Source organism: Arachis stenosperma, chromosome 5 (assembly GCF_014773155.1).
Source record: "Arachis stenosperma cultivar V10309 chromosome 5, arast.V10309.gnm1.PFL2, whole genome shotgun sequence".
Lineage (NCBI taxonomy): Eukaryota > Viridiplantae > Streptophyta > Magnoliopsida > Fabales > Fabaceae > Arachis > Arachis stenosperma.
In genome coordinates this window covers 11,162,143-11,177,951 of record NC_080381.1, presented here as the reverse complement: position 1 = coordinate 11,177,951, position 15,809 = coordinate 11,162,143, and the positions used below count along the sequence as shown (strand labels likewise).

Sequence of the window (15,809 nt, the reverse complement as noted above, 5' to 3'; positions counted from 1 at the left end):
ATATATATAAAACATGATTAATTTAATAACTTTTTTAATGATATAAAATATTTTTGTTAAATTAAGCTAAAAATTTATAATTTCAAAAGGTAAAAGTTTTCCCCAATATTTAAAAAAACTGAGCCACAAATTTCCCAATTATATATTTGGTAAAAGCTTATGTGCAATTGTTTTCTGATATAGTTGATAACTAAAAATTATTAAATAATAATTTAATCAAATTTATTAAATTATCTAATAATTTTTAAATATTCACTCTCCATAAAAATAATTATACGTAAATTTCAGCTATATGTTTTCATATGTATAGTGCAGGTAATATAACCCTACAATATGTTCAAATGTCCAGATATCGTTGAACCCCATATGTATTACGCAGCATTGAATGCACCACCGACGTGCCCATGCTTTCATGTTAAAAAAAAAGTGAAAATTCAGGTGAAGTTGACTTCACGTAAAGTTGATACCTGAAAGCCGTTAGATGATTTGACTAAATTTTCATCCAACAGTTCTCAGGTATGAACTTCACTTATGAGTTTTCACCTAAAAATAAATACATTTGTTCAAAATGAACTACAACGAAGGGATGCAAAACGGTGACGTGGTTCATGGTTGGTCGTCAGTAGCGTTAAAGATACAGGCATGTATTCGTGTGTAACCAAGAACTATATCTCTTTTTTTTTTTCCGAGCAAAAGGAAGCAGCGTTAATCGCTTATGTTCAACCCAGCGAATCTTTCGCCCCGTCCCAACACCAAAAGGAAAAAGAAGGTACATACATGAAGATGAAGGTAGCAGGACGAAATCAATAAAATATTTGGTCAACCTACTCAGTAGAACCTACAGCTCATTGCATACTTCCATCACCGCTTTTCAAATGCCAATAAGAACCTTTTGAGACACACAGCTCACTCATGACCTGAAATTGTAAGAGATATCAAGCAATACAACTGTTAATAAAATGTGAAGTGTGTGTTTCTGTAATAAATTTTTAAAAGAAATACTCCTAACAATTTTAAGCGTAAGTTGCATGTGATTTTCGCCAAAAGCGACAATAATAAAAAGAGGAGGAGATTTTCGGCCTTTTTGGAAGTTGATTATCTTATAATAATAAGAAATAGACGAGAAAGTTTGGCAAATTTTTATTTTATTTAAAAAAAAGTCGTTTTAAGTGCGGATCATTCGGCACCGTTCCAGTTTGTATATATATAGACTGCACATCTTTTGCAGCAATTTCTTTTGCTTGTCTCTTTGATTCTATCCTTTGGACAATTTATCTCTCTTTTTATTCTAATAAACATTTTTTATCCAAGTTCCACATAACGATCCAGATTGAAACTAAGTTGCATTATGTTTTCTTTTAATTTTGATAAAGGATGGGAGAATCGTGGGTATAGAACTGCATAAAATATAACACTGTATAATTCAAGACAACAATAATATATTAGAGGTCAAGTCGATAACTTGATTCAGAATCTTACCCTGGTATATTCATTGCTTGTGACTTCTCTATTAAGTGTTGCTGTTGCGGCTGCACATATTTCAGCCTTCTTCAACTTGCCATCAGATTTTCCACGAAGCAATGTGATTACAACATCTCTGCAAGAACCAATACAGTCCCAACTATCATTTAACAAATGGAAAGCACTATTTCATTATTATATTTTTGGTTTCTTGGGGAACAAAAACAATCATTTCCTTTTTCCTCGTGTTCTTTTTCTCCCCCTCTTTTATCTTCTTTTGGAAGAGGAGCGGAGAGAGACTAGAGAGATAGAGATTAGAGAACCAACCTAAATGGGTCATCCTGTACTTTCAGAACATAAGAACCGTGGATATCATATGCAACTTCGCTTACGACAGCCTTCAGCTCTTCTTGTGGACCCTCGAAACCAACCATTGCATCACTAGCAACTTTTGATTCTGTCTTTGAAAGAAGACTTGTGGAGATTGCCATTTCACGCAATCTTTGACGCATCATTTGGAGGCTGCCAACACAAACAGAAGCAGCATAAATCAAGAGTCAACCAAACAAAAGCATAGCTACTTAACTTCTGCAGAGGTTACTTCTCTTTAAGACACGACTATTCAACCTCAAGCCATTTGCATATTATTGTAAACTACCACTATTCATTCTTCCAAAAATGACTCTCATGGTGGGTATTTGGCAACCTCAAAAACCTAGATAATTGGGTACAAAATAGAAATGGTTACTCCAGTCGGGCTAAAAATGAACTAGATTTTTTAATAGGCATTTGGTTTCACATCAAATTTAATTCAAAATTACTATAGGCAATGGTTGCCGGCTATGAAAGGTGGTGATCACTGGTGGCATGGTGGTGACTGGTGATCGTCAGTATTGAGACAGTGGTGATTGGGGGTAGGTTGTGGTAGCTGGAGAAAGAGAAGTTTTTGCATGGTGGAAATGGTGGTTGCCGAGGTAGGGTTGGTTGCCAATGTCGAGATGTGGTTGTCAGTGGCACTGGTTGTTGTCGGGGTAGATGGTGGTCACCAATAACAAGCAATGGTGATCAGTGGCAGTGGTGGTCAGCAGCGTGCGGTTGGTGAAAATATAGCATAAAGCAGGTAAAATATAGCAGAGCAAAAAATTGGCTTTGAAATAAAACCAACTTAAATTGGCTTTGAAATATGGTGATCTTAATTTTTTTGAAAATTTAGCTGTCAAGGGTATATTTAGTGCAAATCAAAAACTTTTGGGACAAAATTGAAACAAAATAAAACTTAGGGATATTTTTAAAACTTTTGCCAAACTTTAGGGACAAAAAATATATTTTACCCATAAATAAATAATAATGTTAGGCTGAAATTAGTTTAAATAAAAACTAGTATGATTTATTTGTGGAGCTACTGGACAACTAAAAAAGAACTAGGCTACATTGTACCTGCTTAACTGGATATTGGTGGTTACCACTTATCAAATACCCCCTTAGTGATCAAGAAAGGATTGAAATCTCAAAAAGAAAAAGAAAAAAAAAATACCTGCAGACTCTGTGAGTCTGTAGAAGTTTTGTGATGGCAACTAGCAGTGCTTGTCTGGTTGCATTTGACATGGTCATCCTCCCAGAAGACGCTCCGCTCAAACTAGTTACCTGCTCAGACTTTGCTGATTTGACAAGCTCACTCTTGACGTGTTGGCTTGCTACACCATCTTTATCAAACTTCCGCTTTGCAACAATAACACGCCTTCCAAAATCAGATAGTTTTGCTTCCAAATTTTTCAACATTTCCTCTTGTCTTTCCGCAATATTTGGATGACGTTTTTTAAATGAATCATCAGGAACCTCTGGGAACTTCCAATAAAGAGTTCCGCCAGATTTAAGTGGATCACATCCTTCCAAACCAAATTTATTCAGCCATTCTTTTAAAACATTACCAACTTTGCCTCCCAGATTCAGATCTGAAGCCTGAACTCTCAAATTCTTGCTAAACAATAGTATGACAAAGTCTCTAGCTAATTCTCCAATACCAGAATCATCCTTAAGAGAAAGCAATTTACTTTTAGCAGTCCAGAACCCCTGAATTAATATTGCGTGCTTGTGCAGGAATTCTGCAAGTTCCTCATCCGAGTACTCACGAGCAAAATGCTTAATAGCACTGAATCGGCGAAATGGAGGGTCCTACAATAAGGAGCTCTGTTAGAGATGCAATAAAAAGGGGCATAGAGAAAAGGATTTTTAATTTGCATAATAATAATAATAATAATAATAATAATAATAATAATAATAATTATAATAATAATAATAATAATAATAATAGATGATGTGTAAGATTATTGGTATACTAGAATATAAGTCTTTTTTCTTAAACTAAACTTGATATAAAGCATGCATTCATTCTTCTCTTCTCAATACAAATCTTCTTTTATCCACCCAACACCACCCCCCCCCCCCCCCAAAAAAAACAAAAGAGAGTGAGAGAGAGAGAAGAAGAAGAAGAAGAACAATTAGAAGATCTTATTGATATTGCATTACTGCATTAACATTCTCTGTCTACATGCATGCACCTCTATCATAGAACATTGATATAATATAAAATTTCAGTTCGGTTGTGTACACCACCCAAATAACTAGATAAGCACTTTCTTATAAATGAGGAACTCTAGATGTTTTCACTAGATACGAATTACGTTCACACAGCCACACATAAAAAACGGTAGATGTAACAGCAAAATCCAACAATAGACACTTCTAAAATTTAAAAGTAAGCATGCTTTTGGCTTTGACTGCCCCATTCTAAATAACAAAAAAGAAAAACACCACAAATACAAGTGCTACAAACCTCAACAAGCAATTTCTTAAGACGTTCTTCCACGGGCAATGATAAAAGATGCCTGAAATAACAAGAACAGATGATACTTGGATAGTTAAAATCATAAGCAACTTGCAACAGTGCAATCAAGTAAACCAAATCAAAACATTAAACCAAAAAGAGATGATACGCGAGAAAAAAAGGTAGTTGGCAAAATGGTAATCAGAACTAAATCAATTAAGTTTTATATTAAAGGACGACGGTACCTTTTAGAAGAGATGTTGTTCACTCCAGGACATAGTGCAGTTACATAGTCATCACTAGAAACATTCAGAAATTTACAAACTTAACAAATGAACATCTTCAAATAAAGGAAAGCATACAAAAAAGTATAAAGGGACATATTCTTACACATCCATTGTAAATTTAATGGGATGACTTTCGTGCATCATCATTTGATCTAAATATCGAGAGGAGATATCACTCTTGCAGCTATGGTACTTGAGAGCAACCCAGCCCTGCACAGGATAATAGAGAAAATGACTAAGTAGAAAATGGTTTAACCGGAATACACTGACAAATTGACAATGCAAAATTTCATTTCTTTGTCATCTAATAAAAAACTGCCACTCAGCCATTATCCATTGATTTAACCACCACCACTTGAATAGCTATGCATATTGGAGAATAATACTAAGTCCATTCAGTATATTCTTCAGCATATTGAAACTACATAATATATGTTCCAGAAGAAATAAGACTGAATAACCATATGATTTCCAAAATCTTAAATCAGATGAGAAAATCATGAGGTAGCTGTATCTTAAGCATATTATACCTAATATAGGTAAAACACGTGTGAGGATTTCACCTGTTTATGCAACAGATCATATCTACAGGCAAGCCATTTATGGTTTCATAAAAAGTTCAAGCGTTATACCTCATCGTCATCACTCTGTTTCCCAAGTGATAACTCCGTCTGCTTATTCTGTAGGAAAGAAAACAAATGGATTAGCAAGTTGGAGACTTGGAGAAGAGAGAGAGAAATAAAAGAGAAGATAAAATGAAGAGCAAAAACCCTCTAATAAAGATACCAAATATAACAACCCACAAAGTAGTTAAGCTAAATGCATCAAATGATACCATTGTCTTATCACAAGTATATCAGTAAACAAGCCATTTAAACCTAGACCCTATAGTGGTTTCTCCATAGTTTTTCTTGGTCTCTTATTGCCCCTCATTATTGAATTACCCTACCAAGACTTCTCATGTAACCAAATTATTTAAGGTGATCCTCTATCAATTTTTCCACAATATGTGTTACCCTATCATTCTCCCTAACTATTTTGATCTTAGAGTACACTTGGCAAAAATGGAGCCAACAAGATAATGCTAACTATTACATTCATCTATATATTTATATCTATATATAACAATAATCTCAAGGACTTATGGAACTCGCATACCATTCAGGTTCAAATTTCTTAAAGCAACAAAAAGTTTGATACAACTCATTCACCAGTTAATCATTTATAATAAGTACATACACAATTATTTCAAGAAGTGTCAAGAAATTTGAATCATCTGTAAAAATTATAATTCCTTATCCTTGTACTTGTGCAGTCATCACTAGATTGCTGTAATAAATTACATCCATGATGAATACATCTTACCTGCTTTTTTGGTGCAGCAGCAGATTTTTCTTCAACTGACCCCTCAATTTTGACAGTGGCATTTTCCCCAGTGGAGACCTGGTTCTTTCTTTTTGAACCACCAGAATGTAGGTGATGAAATGCTGGTCGAAGCTGCACAACTGCATTAACTGGATGCAGTTGGAACTGCAAAACAGAATGAGAACACACAAATTTACAAATTTCCTACAAATTAAAAAACAACTATGCATTTATAAAATCCTCAACCTATTAGACACATAATAGGACTGAACTGTGGAATATTTTTTATGCTATTCATATAATCAGCATAAGCAATAACTACAAAGGGGGAATATAACAAGCTTGCAAGGTAACTCATGTAACAATCTAAAACAGAAAACTAATTATGTTAAACATGATATCTTATTTGTGCATCTGATCTTACTAATTTTCCACTTCCAGACCTAATTCGAACATACCATGTAACCCAATCCTTGCTGCAATATCTATCTATTAAGTAACACAAGAATAATTTCTTGTAAATAAGAAAGTCATCATCAGGAGTATTTCAGCGGAAAATCCATCTGCCTATTTTAATAGAAGAAAGTATCATATGTTCAACTATAGTAAAACAATCTTCCACTTAGTATCGGCATACGTAACAGTATATCTAACTGCTAGAGTAATATACCACCCTGAACCTAAGTTAGACTGACATCACAGAACAGAATGTGAGACATAATACCTTATCACCCTTGAGAAGTCCAACAGCATAGCAGTTTGCAGAAAATGGATTCCACTTAGTTGCTAAAGTCTGAAAGAAGAATAACTAAATAAATAAATGTATTGTACCATATCTTGGAATCATGGATTCTAAATTACTCAGTATTCAACAAGAGATCATGAACCTTTCTCATTACAATAAAAAAAGCACGATTTTATTGCTACATCAAAACCCAAGTCAACTCTTGCATTCAAAATACAAGCAAGTTGGAGCTCCAGTTGAATGCTTGTTGAAAAAAATAAAATAAAATAAAAGAAAGAAAGAAGCGAACTTCAACTTGAACAAACCTGCTTAGTGAAGTTGAATCTGCTAGCAGTCTCAGTGTCAATATTACTTGAGTCCAAATCAACAGATAAATCAATCTCCATGTTTGAACTCTTAGGATTCAACCTTACCTACCAATCATAAGCAAAAAAACACAATGACAATACCTAGCTCGATTCTTCATTTGACACAAGGACCAAACAAGAAGAAAAAAGAACCGCACCTCTTCGCATCGTTCCTCTAGCTCATATGGCCGCCAGCGCGGTCTCAACGGATATTGCAAAACGTATAACTAACAAAAGCAGCGAAGAAAATATACACATCAGACTCCTAAGGAGCAACCGCGCGCGTAAACGAATTCGCGTAAGCATGTGTAAACATACCTGAGTGGCAGCATCGACAGAAGGACCAAAGAAGACGTCGAATTCGCGAACGACGGTGTCCTCGGCGGTTTCTTCCGGAAGATCCAGGGACATGGAATCGACTTGGTCCGTTTCATCTTGGGCCTCGGACTTGGGTGCCAGCTCGGTATTGGCGGTGTGGTTGGGCTCGGGCTTCGTGTGAGTTGTTGGTGCGACAATTTCGTCAACATCTTCCTTCTTGGCTGCGAATTCCTGTGGCTCTGGTTTGAAGGGGGGTGGTGGTTGGGGTTCAGGTTTAGGTTGTAGGTGAGGTTCGGATGGGGGTTTAGGTTTGGTTTTAGGCTTGGAGGATTTTGGCGCGAATTTGGTGACTCGAGAAGGGAGTTTGCCCGTGGCTTCGACCTCGTCTATGTCCATTTTTTCAACTGTCTGTATCACTCGCACACTGCGTTCTCAGTGCTGCATTTGAGGTTTGGCGGTTGCTTCTTCCAAAACAAAATCTCCAAGGCGTGACGAACACGAACCAAAACTAATTTCTACGAGTAATTAGTTACGTTTCCGGCCCAATGCTCAAGCCCGGCTCGTTTGTTCCTCTGTTTTTTTTTTTCAAAAAATTTCTCTACCCACGCTTCTTGGCTTTTTTATCTAAATAAATGTTAGGAAAATATTATTTTCGGAAATACGCAAAGCAGGAATCTCTTCTAAAAATGCGCAGGATTACATCTTTGGAGGTGCTTGCGAAATGAGTTTGCACGTCAACTCCAGGGGTCGCCAGCTAAATGGAGCTAACACAAGCAGGCTTTACCATTTCGTGGCTGCCATTAACAAAATGCAGCATTCCATGCCCGGCGCACACAAATTGGAGCATGTCAAGGCCTGCGGCAGTGAAATGGGCCAATGCACTGGCGGCGACCACGAATTAGAGAGCTTCGTGTGTGGCGCCCATGAAATGGCTGGTCAAAGCGGCAGCAGCAGGAACCGTACCTCACATGCATTGGATGTGTTGGGTGGCAGGAGACACTTGGAAAGGGAGCCAAAGACAATTATAAAAAGGTTGGGAGGAAAAAAAATTTGTTAGAGTGGTAAAAGAAAGCTAGGAGGTGGGTTTGTGGTGCTGAGTTTGAAAAAAAATTAACTTAATATGAGTGGGGGTAAGGTTAACGTGGAGGAGAACTTGAACTGGTTGGACGAACTTCATATAGCGGCACATTTATTCCATAAGGTTAGTTTAGGTCGTTAAGCTGATTGATGTTGTTAGCGATTGTTAGAATTAATTTTTTCGATATTAAAAATTTGTTATAGTATTTTTAACTATTGTCTTTCTTGCTACCTTATGTTGCAGCCCACACGTGTTCTTACTCCTCATGGCACACTCGTCGATGTTTTCATATTAGATCCTACAGATCCAAGCATGGAAATTAGGCGGTAGAGGCTTGAGCCTTATCTAAGACACACCGGATTTTACCATGCCTCTTTGATCAAGCGCTTCGAGTACAACAATCCACTTATTAGTGCCTTTGTCGAATGATGGCAACCGGAGACACACACATTTCACCTCCCTTGGGGTGAGTGTACGATAACCTTGGAGGATGTAGCAATGCAGTTAGGTCTACCTGTTGATGGTCAGCCTGTTAGTGGTACTTTGAGGTTATGGAGCAAGTTTCACCAAAGAGATATTTGGAAATGGTGTCATGAACTTTTAGGTGAGGTTCCCGCCGGCCACGTAGGGACAACGAAATTCAACATCAAGTTGAAGTGGTTCAGAACTCGTCTTCAGCAGATGCCGCTTGACTTAGAAGATAATGGCCTCATGCAGTATGCACGTTGTTACATACTTTACTTGTTGGGAGGCGTGCTTCTTTCGGACAAGGCCAACGGTGTTCGATATCTACCGTTATTGGCTGACTATGATGCCATCGGCCGCGTTTGGAGGTCAACAATTGTCCCTGGTGCAAAAATGCTTACTTAGTCAAACATGTAAAGGAGTAAATGGACAATGAATAGCAAAGACCATACGATAGTAAAATGCAAGTAATACCTGGGACGAAAGCTTGCAGCGCATTGAAGTATCTACGCAGCTAGTCATACGAATCGTCCCAATCACCATAGATCCTTGTGATTGCCTTCTGCTTTGCGTGCCAAACCTTCTTGTAAGATACTTTGTACCCGTACGCTGACTCTACCGATCCTTGCAACACCTTTACACAAATTGTCGCATCAGCATGCACCATGGGGAATATGTGCTGGCAGATCATATTACTATCAAGTTGAGCGTGGTCTTGAGACATCGAACTTGCCAAGCAATTATAAGGCCCTTCGTATTTTCAAATTTTCCAAAATCTGAAAGACCTTGTCTTTCCAACCCGTACCATCCAACGACATTGATCCCCGAACTGCTTGCATCGACATACATACCTACTTTGGTCTGACTCTACCACCTTATATTATGCACTCCTCTGGATGCTGTAGTTTTTTACTGCCAACATCGCTATTTTCCTGTTGAGAAACTTCAACCCAATCTCGAGCTCCATCTCGCCTGACAAAGCGTAACTGCTCGGTCTGTCCTCTACGTTACTCGAATGCATTGCTCCAAGATTTAAAGACAGGTAGTGTGCTAGTGTGCTGGAGGATACACCACCACCTCCCGGTTCAACACGTGTTGGAGGAACAGAATCGCCATGCAAAGGCTGCGTTTCCGGAACGGCTTCTGCCTAATCACCGCTGAAATCTTCAATCTCATCCTCGTCAAACGTTTCTGCAATGCCAGCATCAGGATACCTATCGAACCCAACAAGGGTAGAAGGGGAGGGGCGTGCTTCACGAATATTTGCATTCTGTCCCCGCGTAACAAACGTGTTGAAGCTTGGACTATGGGCTCTACTGGTATCCCGACCCGGAACAAAATTAGCCGCTTCCAGATTTCTCACACCCTCAACATTATTGGAACTGGACAAGCTTCCACCAATATCCTGAAGATTCAGACAAAGCTCCAACGAATAGATGCTTCATGTGCTGCGATGATAAGAAAACATCATCGACACATGCTAATCAGATTTTATCTGCATTTTTTGATACGCAAACAAGTTGGCCACTGCAACCGACATCCTGTAAGTCAGATTCGTAATTTCTTTTTTCCCAACCATTCCAGTATGCATCAGAATCAGATTCTTCAGATCTTGCAACGATGTCTGTGGCGGAATCATTATCCACAGTGGATCGTTGCAAACGAATGTAACACCTTCTGTTGTATGAGAAATTTCTCCATTACGGTATATAATCACATAAACGTTCTCCGAAGCCATACACAAATCAAACCAATCTTAACACCCACAAATTTTTTAGAAAGGAAGAAGGTTGTGACATTAAGAGCAATTTTGGAGAGTAGGAGGAGAGTGGATATAGAATGGCTTCTTCCATGGATGATCCACCAGCGTTTATATAGGCACATTAAGATCCCACTTCGTGGGCAGTACACATGAAGTGCGCCATCTCGCAAGTACTGACACTGACTTGGAACCAATTTGTGACCGTCGCCCCAAATTTTTCCAATTCGCGGATGTCAGCCACTAAATGGCTTCTCCACCATTTCGTCTGCGCTGCACCAGACATGGGCCCTGCTGCTATCAGGTCTATTTCGCGGATGCCGGGAGTGAGTTGATGAGGAACTCCATTTCGCAGGTGACGGCCTAGAGTTGGCCCTGCATATTTCAAAAACAATTTTTTTTTTGGTGTAAAAGGAGGGTCAAGGACCCAACAGCAGGAGAAAACACTCAAATGGTACCTCTTAATCGAAGGCAACCATGAAAATCAGAAAACAGAAAATGAAGAGAATCAGGTAGTGGTGCATCAAAAATGTGCAATCCGTTGCGAAGCTCGTGGCCCTTCTTGGCTAGGCAATCAGCAACAGTGTTTGCTTCTCTAAAAATGTGATTCCACTTAATAGAGGGGATGCGTCCTGCAAGGATATTGATATCTTTGATCAAGGTCGCGCAAGGATGAGAATCAAGACATCCGTTTCTGACAAAATTAAGAGCCATCTTAGAGTCTGATTCGATGATGACATGATGAATATCATTTGCCATTGCTATTTGGAGGCCTTTGATGACAGCCCATAATTCTGCATGCATTATGGAACAGCTGCCAAGGTTGCAAGAAAAGCCTTTTAAGAATCTACCCCACTGGTCTCTAAAAACCCCGCCACAAGCGGCGTTATTATTGTGCGAGTAAAACAAGCCATCAACATTGATTTTTATAATACTCTCCGGCGGTGGTATCCACCGAATGAGGTGATCTGACCTGTTGGCCTGCTCCTTGATAAGATTCTTTCTCAAGCAATTTAATACTTCAGTTGTCCGTTTGTGAATAGAAATAGCAACCATACCTGGAGCAGAGATTTTTCCTTCGAAAACCAGCTTATTTCTATCATACCATAGGGCTGATATTCCCATTCCAAAAGTGCATGGCCAGTTACCTCTTTGACTCAGATTAATCAAAATCCACTCCGGTAAATCTGTGTTGAAAAACTCACTCAAATGATCTTGAGGAACTAGGGAAGACCATACTTTTTTGGCAAATTGGCAGTCCCGAAGGATGTGAATGGTAGTTTCCTCCTCAGCATTACATCTCGGACAGTTAGCAATATTAGTCATGTGTCTTCTAGCTCTTGTAGCATTAGTAAGAATAGCCTCATTAGCTACTAACCAGAGAAGGTATCGGATTCTTTCAGGACCATTCCATTTCCAAACATACTTAAAGACCTGGACCGGCATTGAAGGATTTCGGTCCAAGGAGTTATAGGCTGATCTGAGTTTGAAGGTTCCATCACTTGAGAGGTTCCAAGCCAATTGGTCATCATCTTTCCATGGTGAGGGAGGTGTCATCGCGATGATTTTTTCCACTAACTCCTCCGGCAGCCAGGTCCTTAGCTTATTTGCATCCCAGTCCCCTGAAACCAGCAAGAAGTCATTTAGTGATATATTAGAATTATTTGTTTCACTTACCTGCAGAGCATATTGATTGAGATAGCCAGCTGTTGGAACCCAATTGTGTTCCCAAAAATTTATTTTAGAACCGTTTCCAACTCTCTAAATAGAGTTCTGCTCCACATCTTGCCACGCCGAACAGATTCCTTTCCAAATATTGGAGTCATTCTTTTTTCTCCCAACAACGGGAATGATATCATTCCCACATTTGTACTTAGACCGCAGAACTCTAGCCCATAAACAGTCTTTCTTTGTTGCTAGACCCCATCCCATCTTCATCATAAAAGCATGGTTGAGGTCCTTAGCATGCCGGATACCTAAACCTCCAGAGTTTTTTGGTTTATTGACCTTCCTCCAACTCAAGAGATGAGTCTTTTTCACTTGACCTGTTTTACCCCGAAGAAATTTCCTACAATTTGAATCAATTAAGTTACAAGTAGATGAAGGAAGCAAAGCAGTTTGCATAGTATAACTAGGTAAAGAAGTTAGAATAGATTTCACCAGAGTAGCTCTGCCGGCGAGGGAAAGAGTTCTGGCTTTCCAACCATTTAGCCTAGCCTCCAGATTGTTAATGATCGATTTGTATGTGCTATCGGTCACCCTTGAGTGCAGCAAAGGAACCCCAAGATATTTACCCAAGTCATTTGTTCTACTAAACTGTAGCACCTCACTAACACCTTCCCTTATATTATGGTTGATATTGTTGGAGAAAAAAACACGAGTCTTCTCATTATTGACTCTTTGACCTGAACTGTTGCAAAAGGCTTCCAGAACTTTCTTAATAACGTCTGCTTGTTCCATGCTTGCTTCTGCAAATAGAATCATGTCGTCGGCAAAGCACAAATGGGATAATTTGGGCCCATCTCTGCTAAGACTAATCGGATTCCACACTTCCGTATCAACAGCCACACTAATGAGTTGGGAAAGCCTCTCAATGCACAACACAAAGATGTACGGAGATAACGGATCTCCTTGGCGAATACCTCTAGAAGGCGAAAATTCATCAAGGGCTTCTCCGTTCCATAGCACTCTCATACGAGCAGTGGAGATGCACGCATAAACCAAGTTAATAAAATGATCAGGCATACCAATATCCTTGAGAGTATCCACAATGAAGCTCCATTTTAGTCTATCGTAAGCTTTCTCCAAGTCAATTTTGATCGCCATCCATCCCTTTTTACCTTTCTTGCTTTTCATGGAATGGATAACCTCCTGAACGATAACAATGTTATCGGAGCTTTGTCTCCCAGGGACGAAACTGCATTGAGTAGGTTGTGTCAATTTACCCATGATACCTTTGAGTCTTCTGGCTAGGATCTTGGTAATAACTTTGTAAGAGACATTGCACAAGCTGATGGGACGCATCTGCTTCAGGTTCATTACGGGTTCCACTTTAGGTATGAGGGTAATAAGTGTTTCATTAATATCTTTTACCTCTTGTGGATTCTGAAAGATTTTCTGAACAAGCTGACACAAATCTGTACCAATGAGATCCCACTTATTCTGGTAGAAAATTGCCTGCATCCCATCTTTTCCCGGAGCTTTGAGGGCCCCAATACTAAAGAGAGAATCTTTAATTTCATCAGCAGAGATGTTCCTACCAAAGCTCTCTAGCTCTTCATTGCTCAACATAGGAAAGGCTGTGCTCAGAACAAAGGGAATGTCAGCCATATCATCAATGTATAGGTTTTTAAAAAAGGAGGTAGCCATGTCTTCTAGAGCTGAGCTTTCCGTAATCCAAACCCCGTTATCATCTTGTAGAGACTCAATCCTGTTCCTTCTTCTACGTGCCATAGTAGTGCCGTGAAAAAACTTGGTGTTCCGATCTCCGAACTCAATCCAGTTGCATCTGGACTTTTGGAACCACAACAGTTCTTCCTGCTCTAGGATGACCTCATAATCAGCCCACAAGTCTTTTTGAAGTTTTTCAAGAAACTTGTTATTTCTATTATTCAAACTGTTATTTATACCCTGAAGTCTTCTAAGAATCCTTGACTTTTTCTGTTAATATCTCCAAAAACCTCAGAATTCCACGTCTTAAGAGAGCTTTTGAAATTCTCAACACCATTACTCCAAGATTCTTGGACCCTCCAGTTATTTGAGACCAAATTATCAAACTCTGGATGATTTAACCAAGCTGCCAAGAAGCGAAAAGGACGTCTTCTCCTGTTGGGGAGAGCGACAGGAGACAGTTGAAGGTAAATGGGAGAGTGGTCGGACTTTAAGGAAGGTAAATGTTTGATGGAAGCTTCAGGAAATTTAATTTGCCAGTCAATATCACTAAGAGCTCTATCCAGGCGTTCAAACAAGTTACCTCTTTTCCAGGTAAAGGGAAAGCCAGAGAAACCCAAATCCAAAAGGCCTACATCTGAGACGCAAGATATAAAATCAGGGCAAGCATCGCCACTTTGAGAAGGAGCTCCTCCCCTTTTTTCATAACTGTGTAAGATGGCATTAAAATCGCCAATGGTGCACCAAGGAAGATCAACAGAATTCCGAAGATCTCGAAGATTATCCCAAAGCGACTTACGCATCAATCTCTGAGGACTCCCATAGATAGCCGTCAACATCCAGGGCATAGAATCTCTACCTTCAATCTTCAAATGAATAAACTGAATATCTCTGGAAATTAATGTTTTTTAGATATTTAATTATATAAAAAAGCTCACACTTCTTCCTTCTTTTGTCATCACGTGCTAATTTCTTTAAAATCAAATGATATATTTTTACTACAAGTTTTCTATATGTTATTTGATATCTATACAGAGATTGAATAAATTATTATTTTTATCTATAAAAATTTAAAATGTTGACAAATTTATTAACAAAAAAATAAAATTAACTTTATACTCATAAAAAATAAAAGATAAATTTTTACAAATAAAATTATACAAACCTTAAAAAATTAAATAAATTTTTTAAATTATCCTCTAATATAATCTAACTTATGATGCATGGACACTGACACAAACACGGAATACGACACAATACGAGATGCGCCGACACACAAATTTTAAAATCTTATAAGATACGGAGACACACATACATATAAAATATATAGCATTTTTTAGATAAATCATAATGATATTTTGATGTTTTATTAATATTAAAATATATTTTTTAATTTTGTAATTATTTTTAATGTCTTATTTTAATTATATCAAGTATTTAAATTTTTTTATTTTAATAAATAATAATATATATTATATCTAAATTTATTTCAAGAATATATGTTAAGAATAAGATTAGACACGTTGACACGTGATGGTATTTTAGGTGTGTCCAAGTGTGTCCGGAGAATAATTTTTTATTTTTTATTAAGACATAGTTGGATACAGTAAACACACGTGTTGAACGAGTGTTGATAAGTGTCATGTCCGAAATGTGTCTGACACGCGGACACGGCAATTCAGCGAAGTGTTCGTATTTTATAGAACCTAACTATAACTTTTAATTTTACTCCACGCCACTACTCCAATCCCAAACTCTACCACCATTCTC

The 15,809-nt window shown here is 38.2% G+C and overlaps 3 protein-coding genes across 3 annotated transcripts; all 3 read right to left on the bottom strand.

Annotated features, from left to right (window-relative positions):
- Window positions 1–585: 585 nt before the first annotated feature.
- On the bottom strand, window positions 586–7,832 carry LOC130982671 (uncharacterized). The gene is made up of 13 exons (XM_057906720.1): window positions 7,348–7,832; window positions 7,188–7,256; window positions 6,988–7,095; window positions 6,662–6,730; window positions 5,938–6,102; window positions 5,205–5,252; window positions 4,676–4,782; window positions 4,531–4,584; window positions 4,295–4,346; window positions 2,996–3,633; window positions 1,789–1,983; window positions 1,480–1,597; window positions 586–917 (listed from the first exon to the last, which is right to left on the bottom strand). The coding sequence occupies exons 1-13, from the start codon at window positions 7,741–7,743 to the stop codon at window positions 846–848; spliced, it is 2,091 nt and encodes a 696-aa protein (XP_057762703.1). The 5' UTR covers window positions 7,744–7,832; the 3' UTR covers window positions 586–845.
- A 2,205-nt stretch (window positions 7,833–10,037) lies between these two features.
- On the bottom strand, window positions 10,038–14,102 carry LOC130980412 (uncharacterized). Its single transcript, XM_057904098.1, has 5 exons — window positions 12,449–14,102; window positions 11,108–12,271; window positions 10,802–11,024; window positions 10,402–10,567; window positions 10,038–10,295 (listed from the first exon to the last, which is right to left on the bottom strand). Exons 1-5 carry the CDS (start codon window positions 14,100–14,102, stop codon window positions 10,038–10,040), a joined length of 3,465 nt encoding a protein of 1,154 aa, XP_057760081.1.
- Window positions 14,103–14,272: 170 nt separating this feature from the next.
- Window positions 14,273–14,878, bottom strand: LOC130980411 (uncharacterized). Its single transcript, XM_057904097.1, has one exon. The coding sequence runs from the start codon at window positions 14,876–14,878 to the stop codon at window positions 14,273–14,275; it is 606 nt and encodes a 201-aa protein (XP_057760080.1).
- Between the last annotated feature and the right edge of the window lie 931 nt (window positions 14,879–15,809).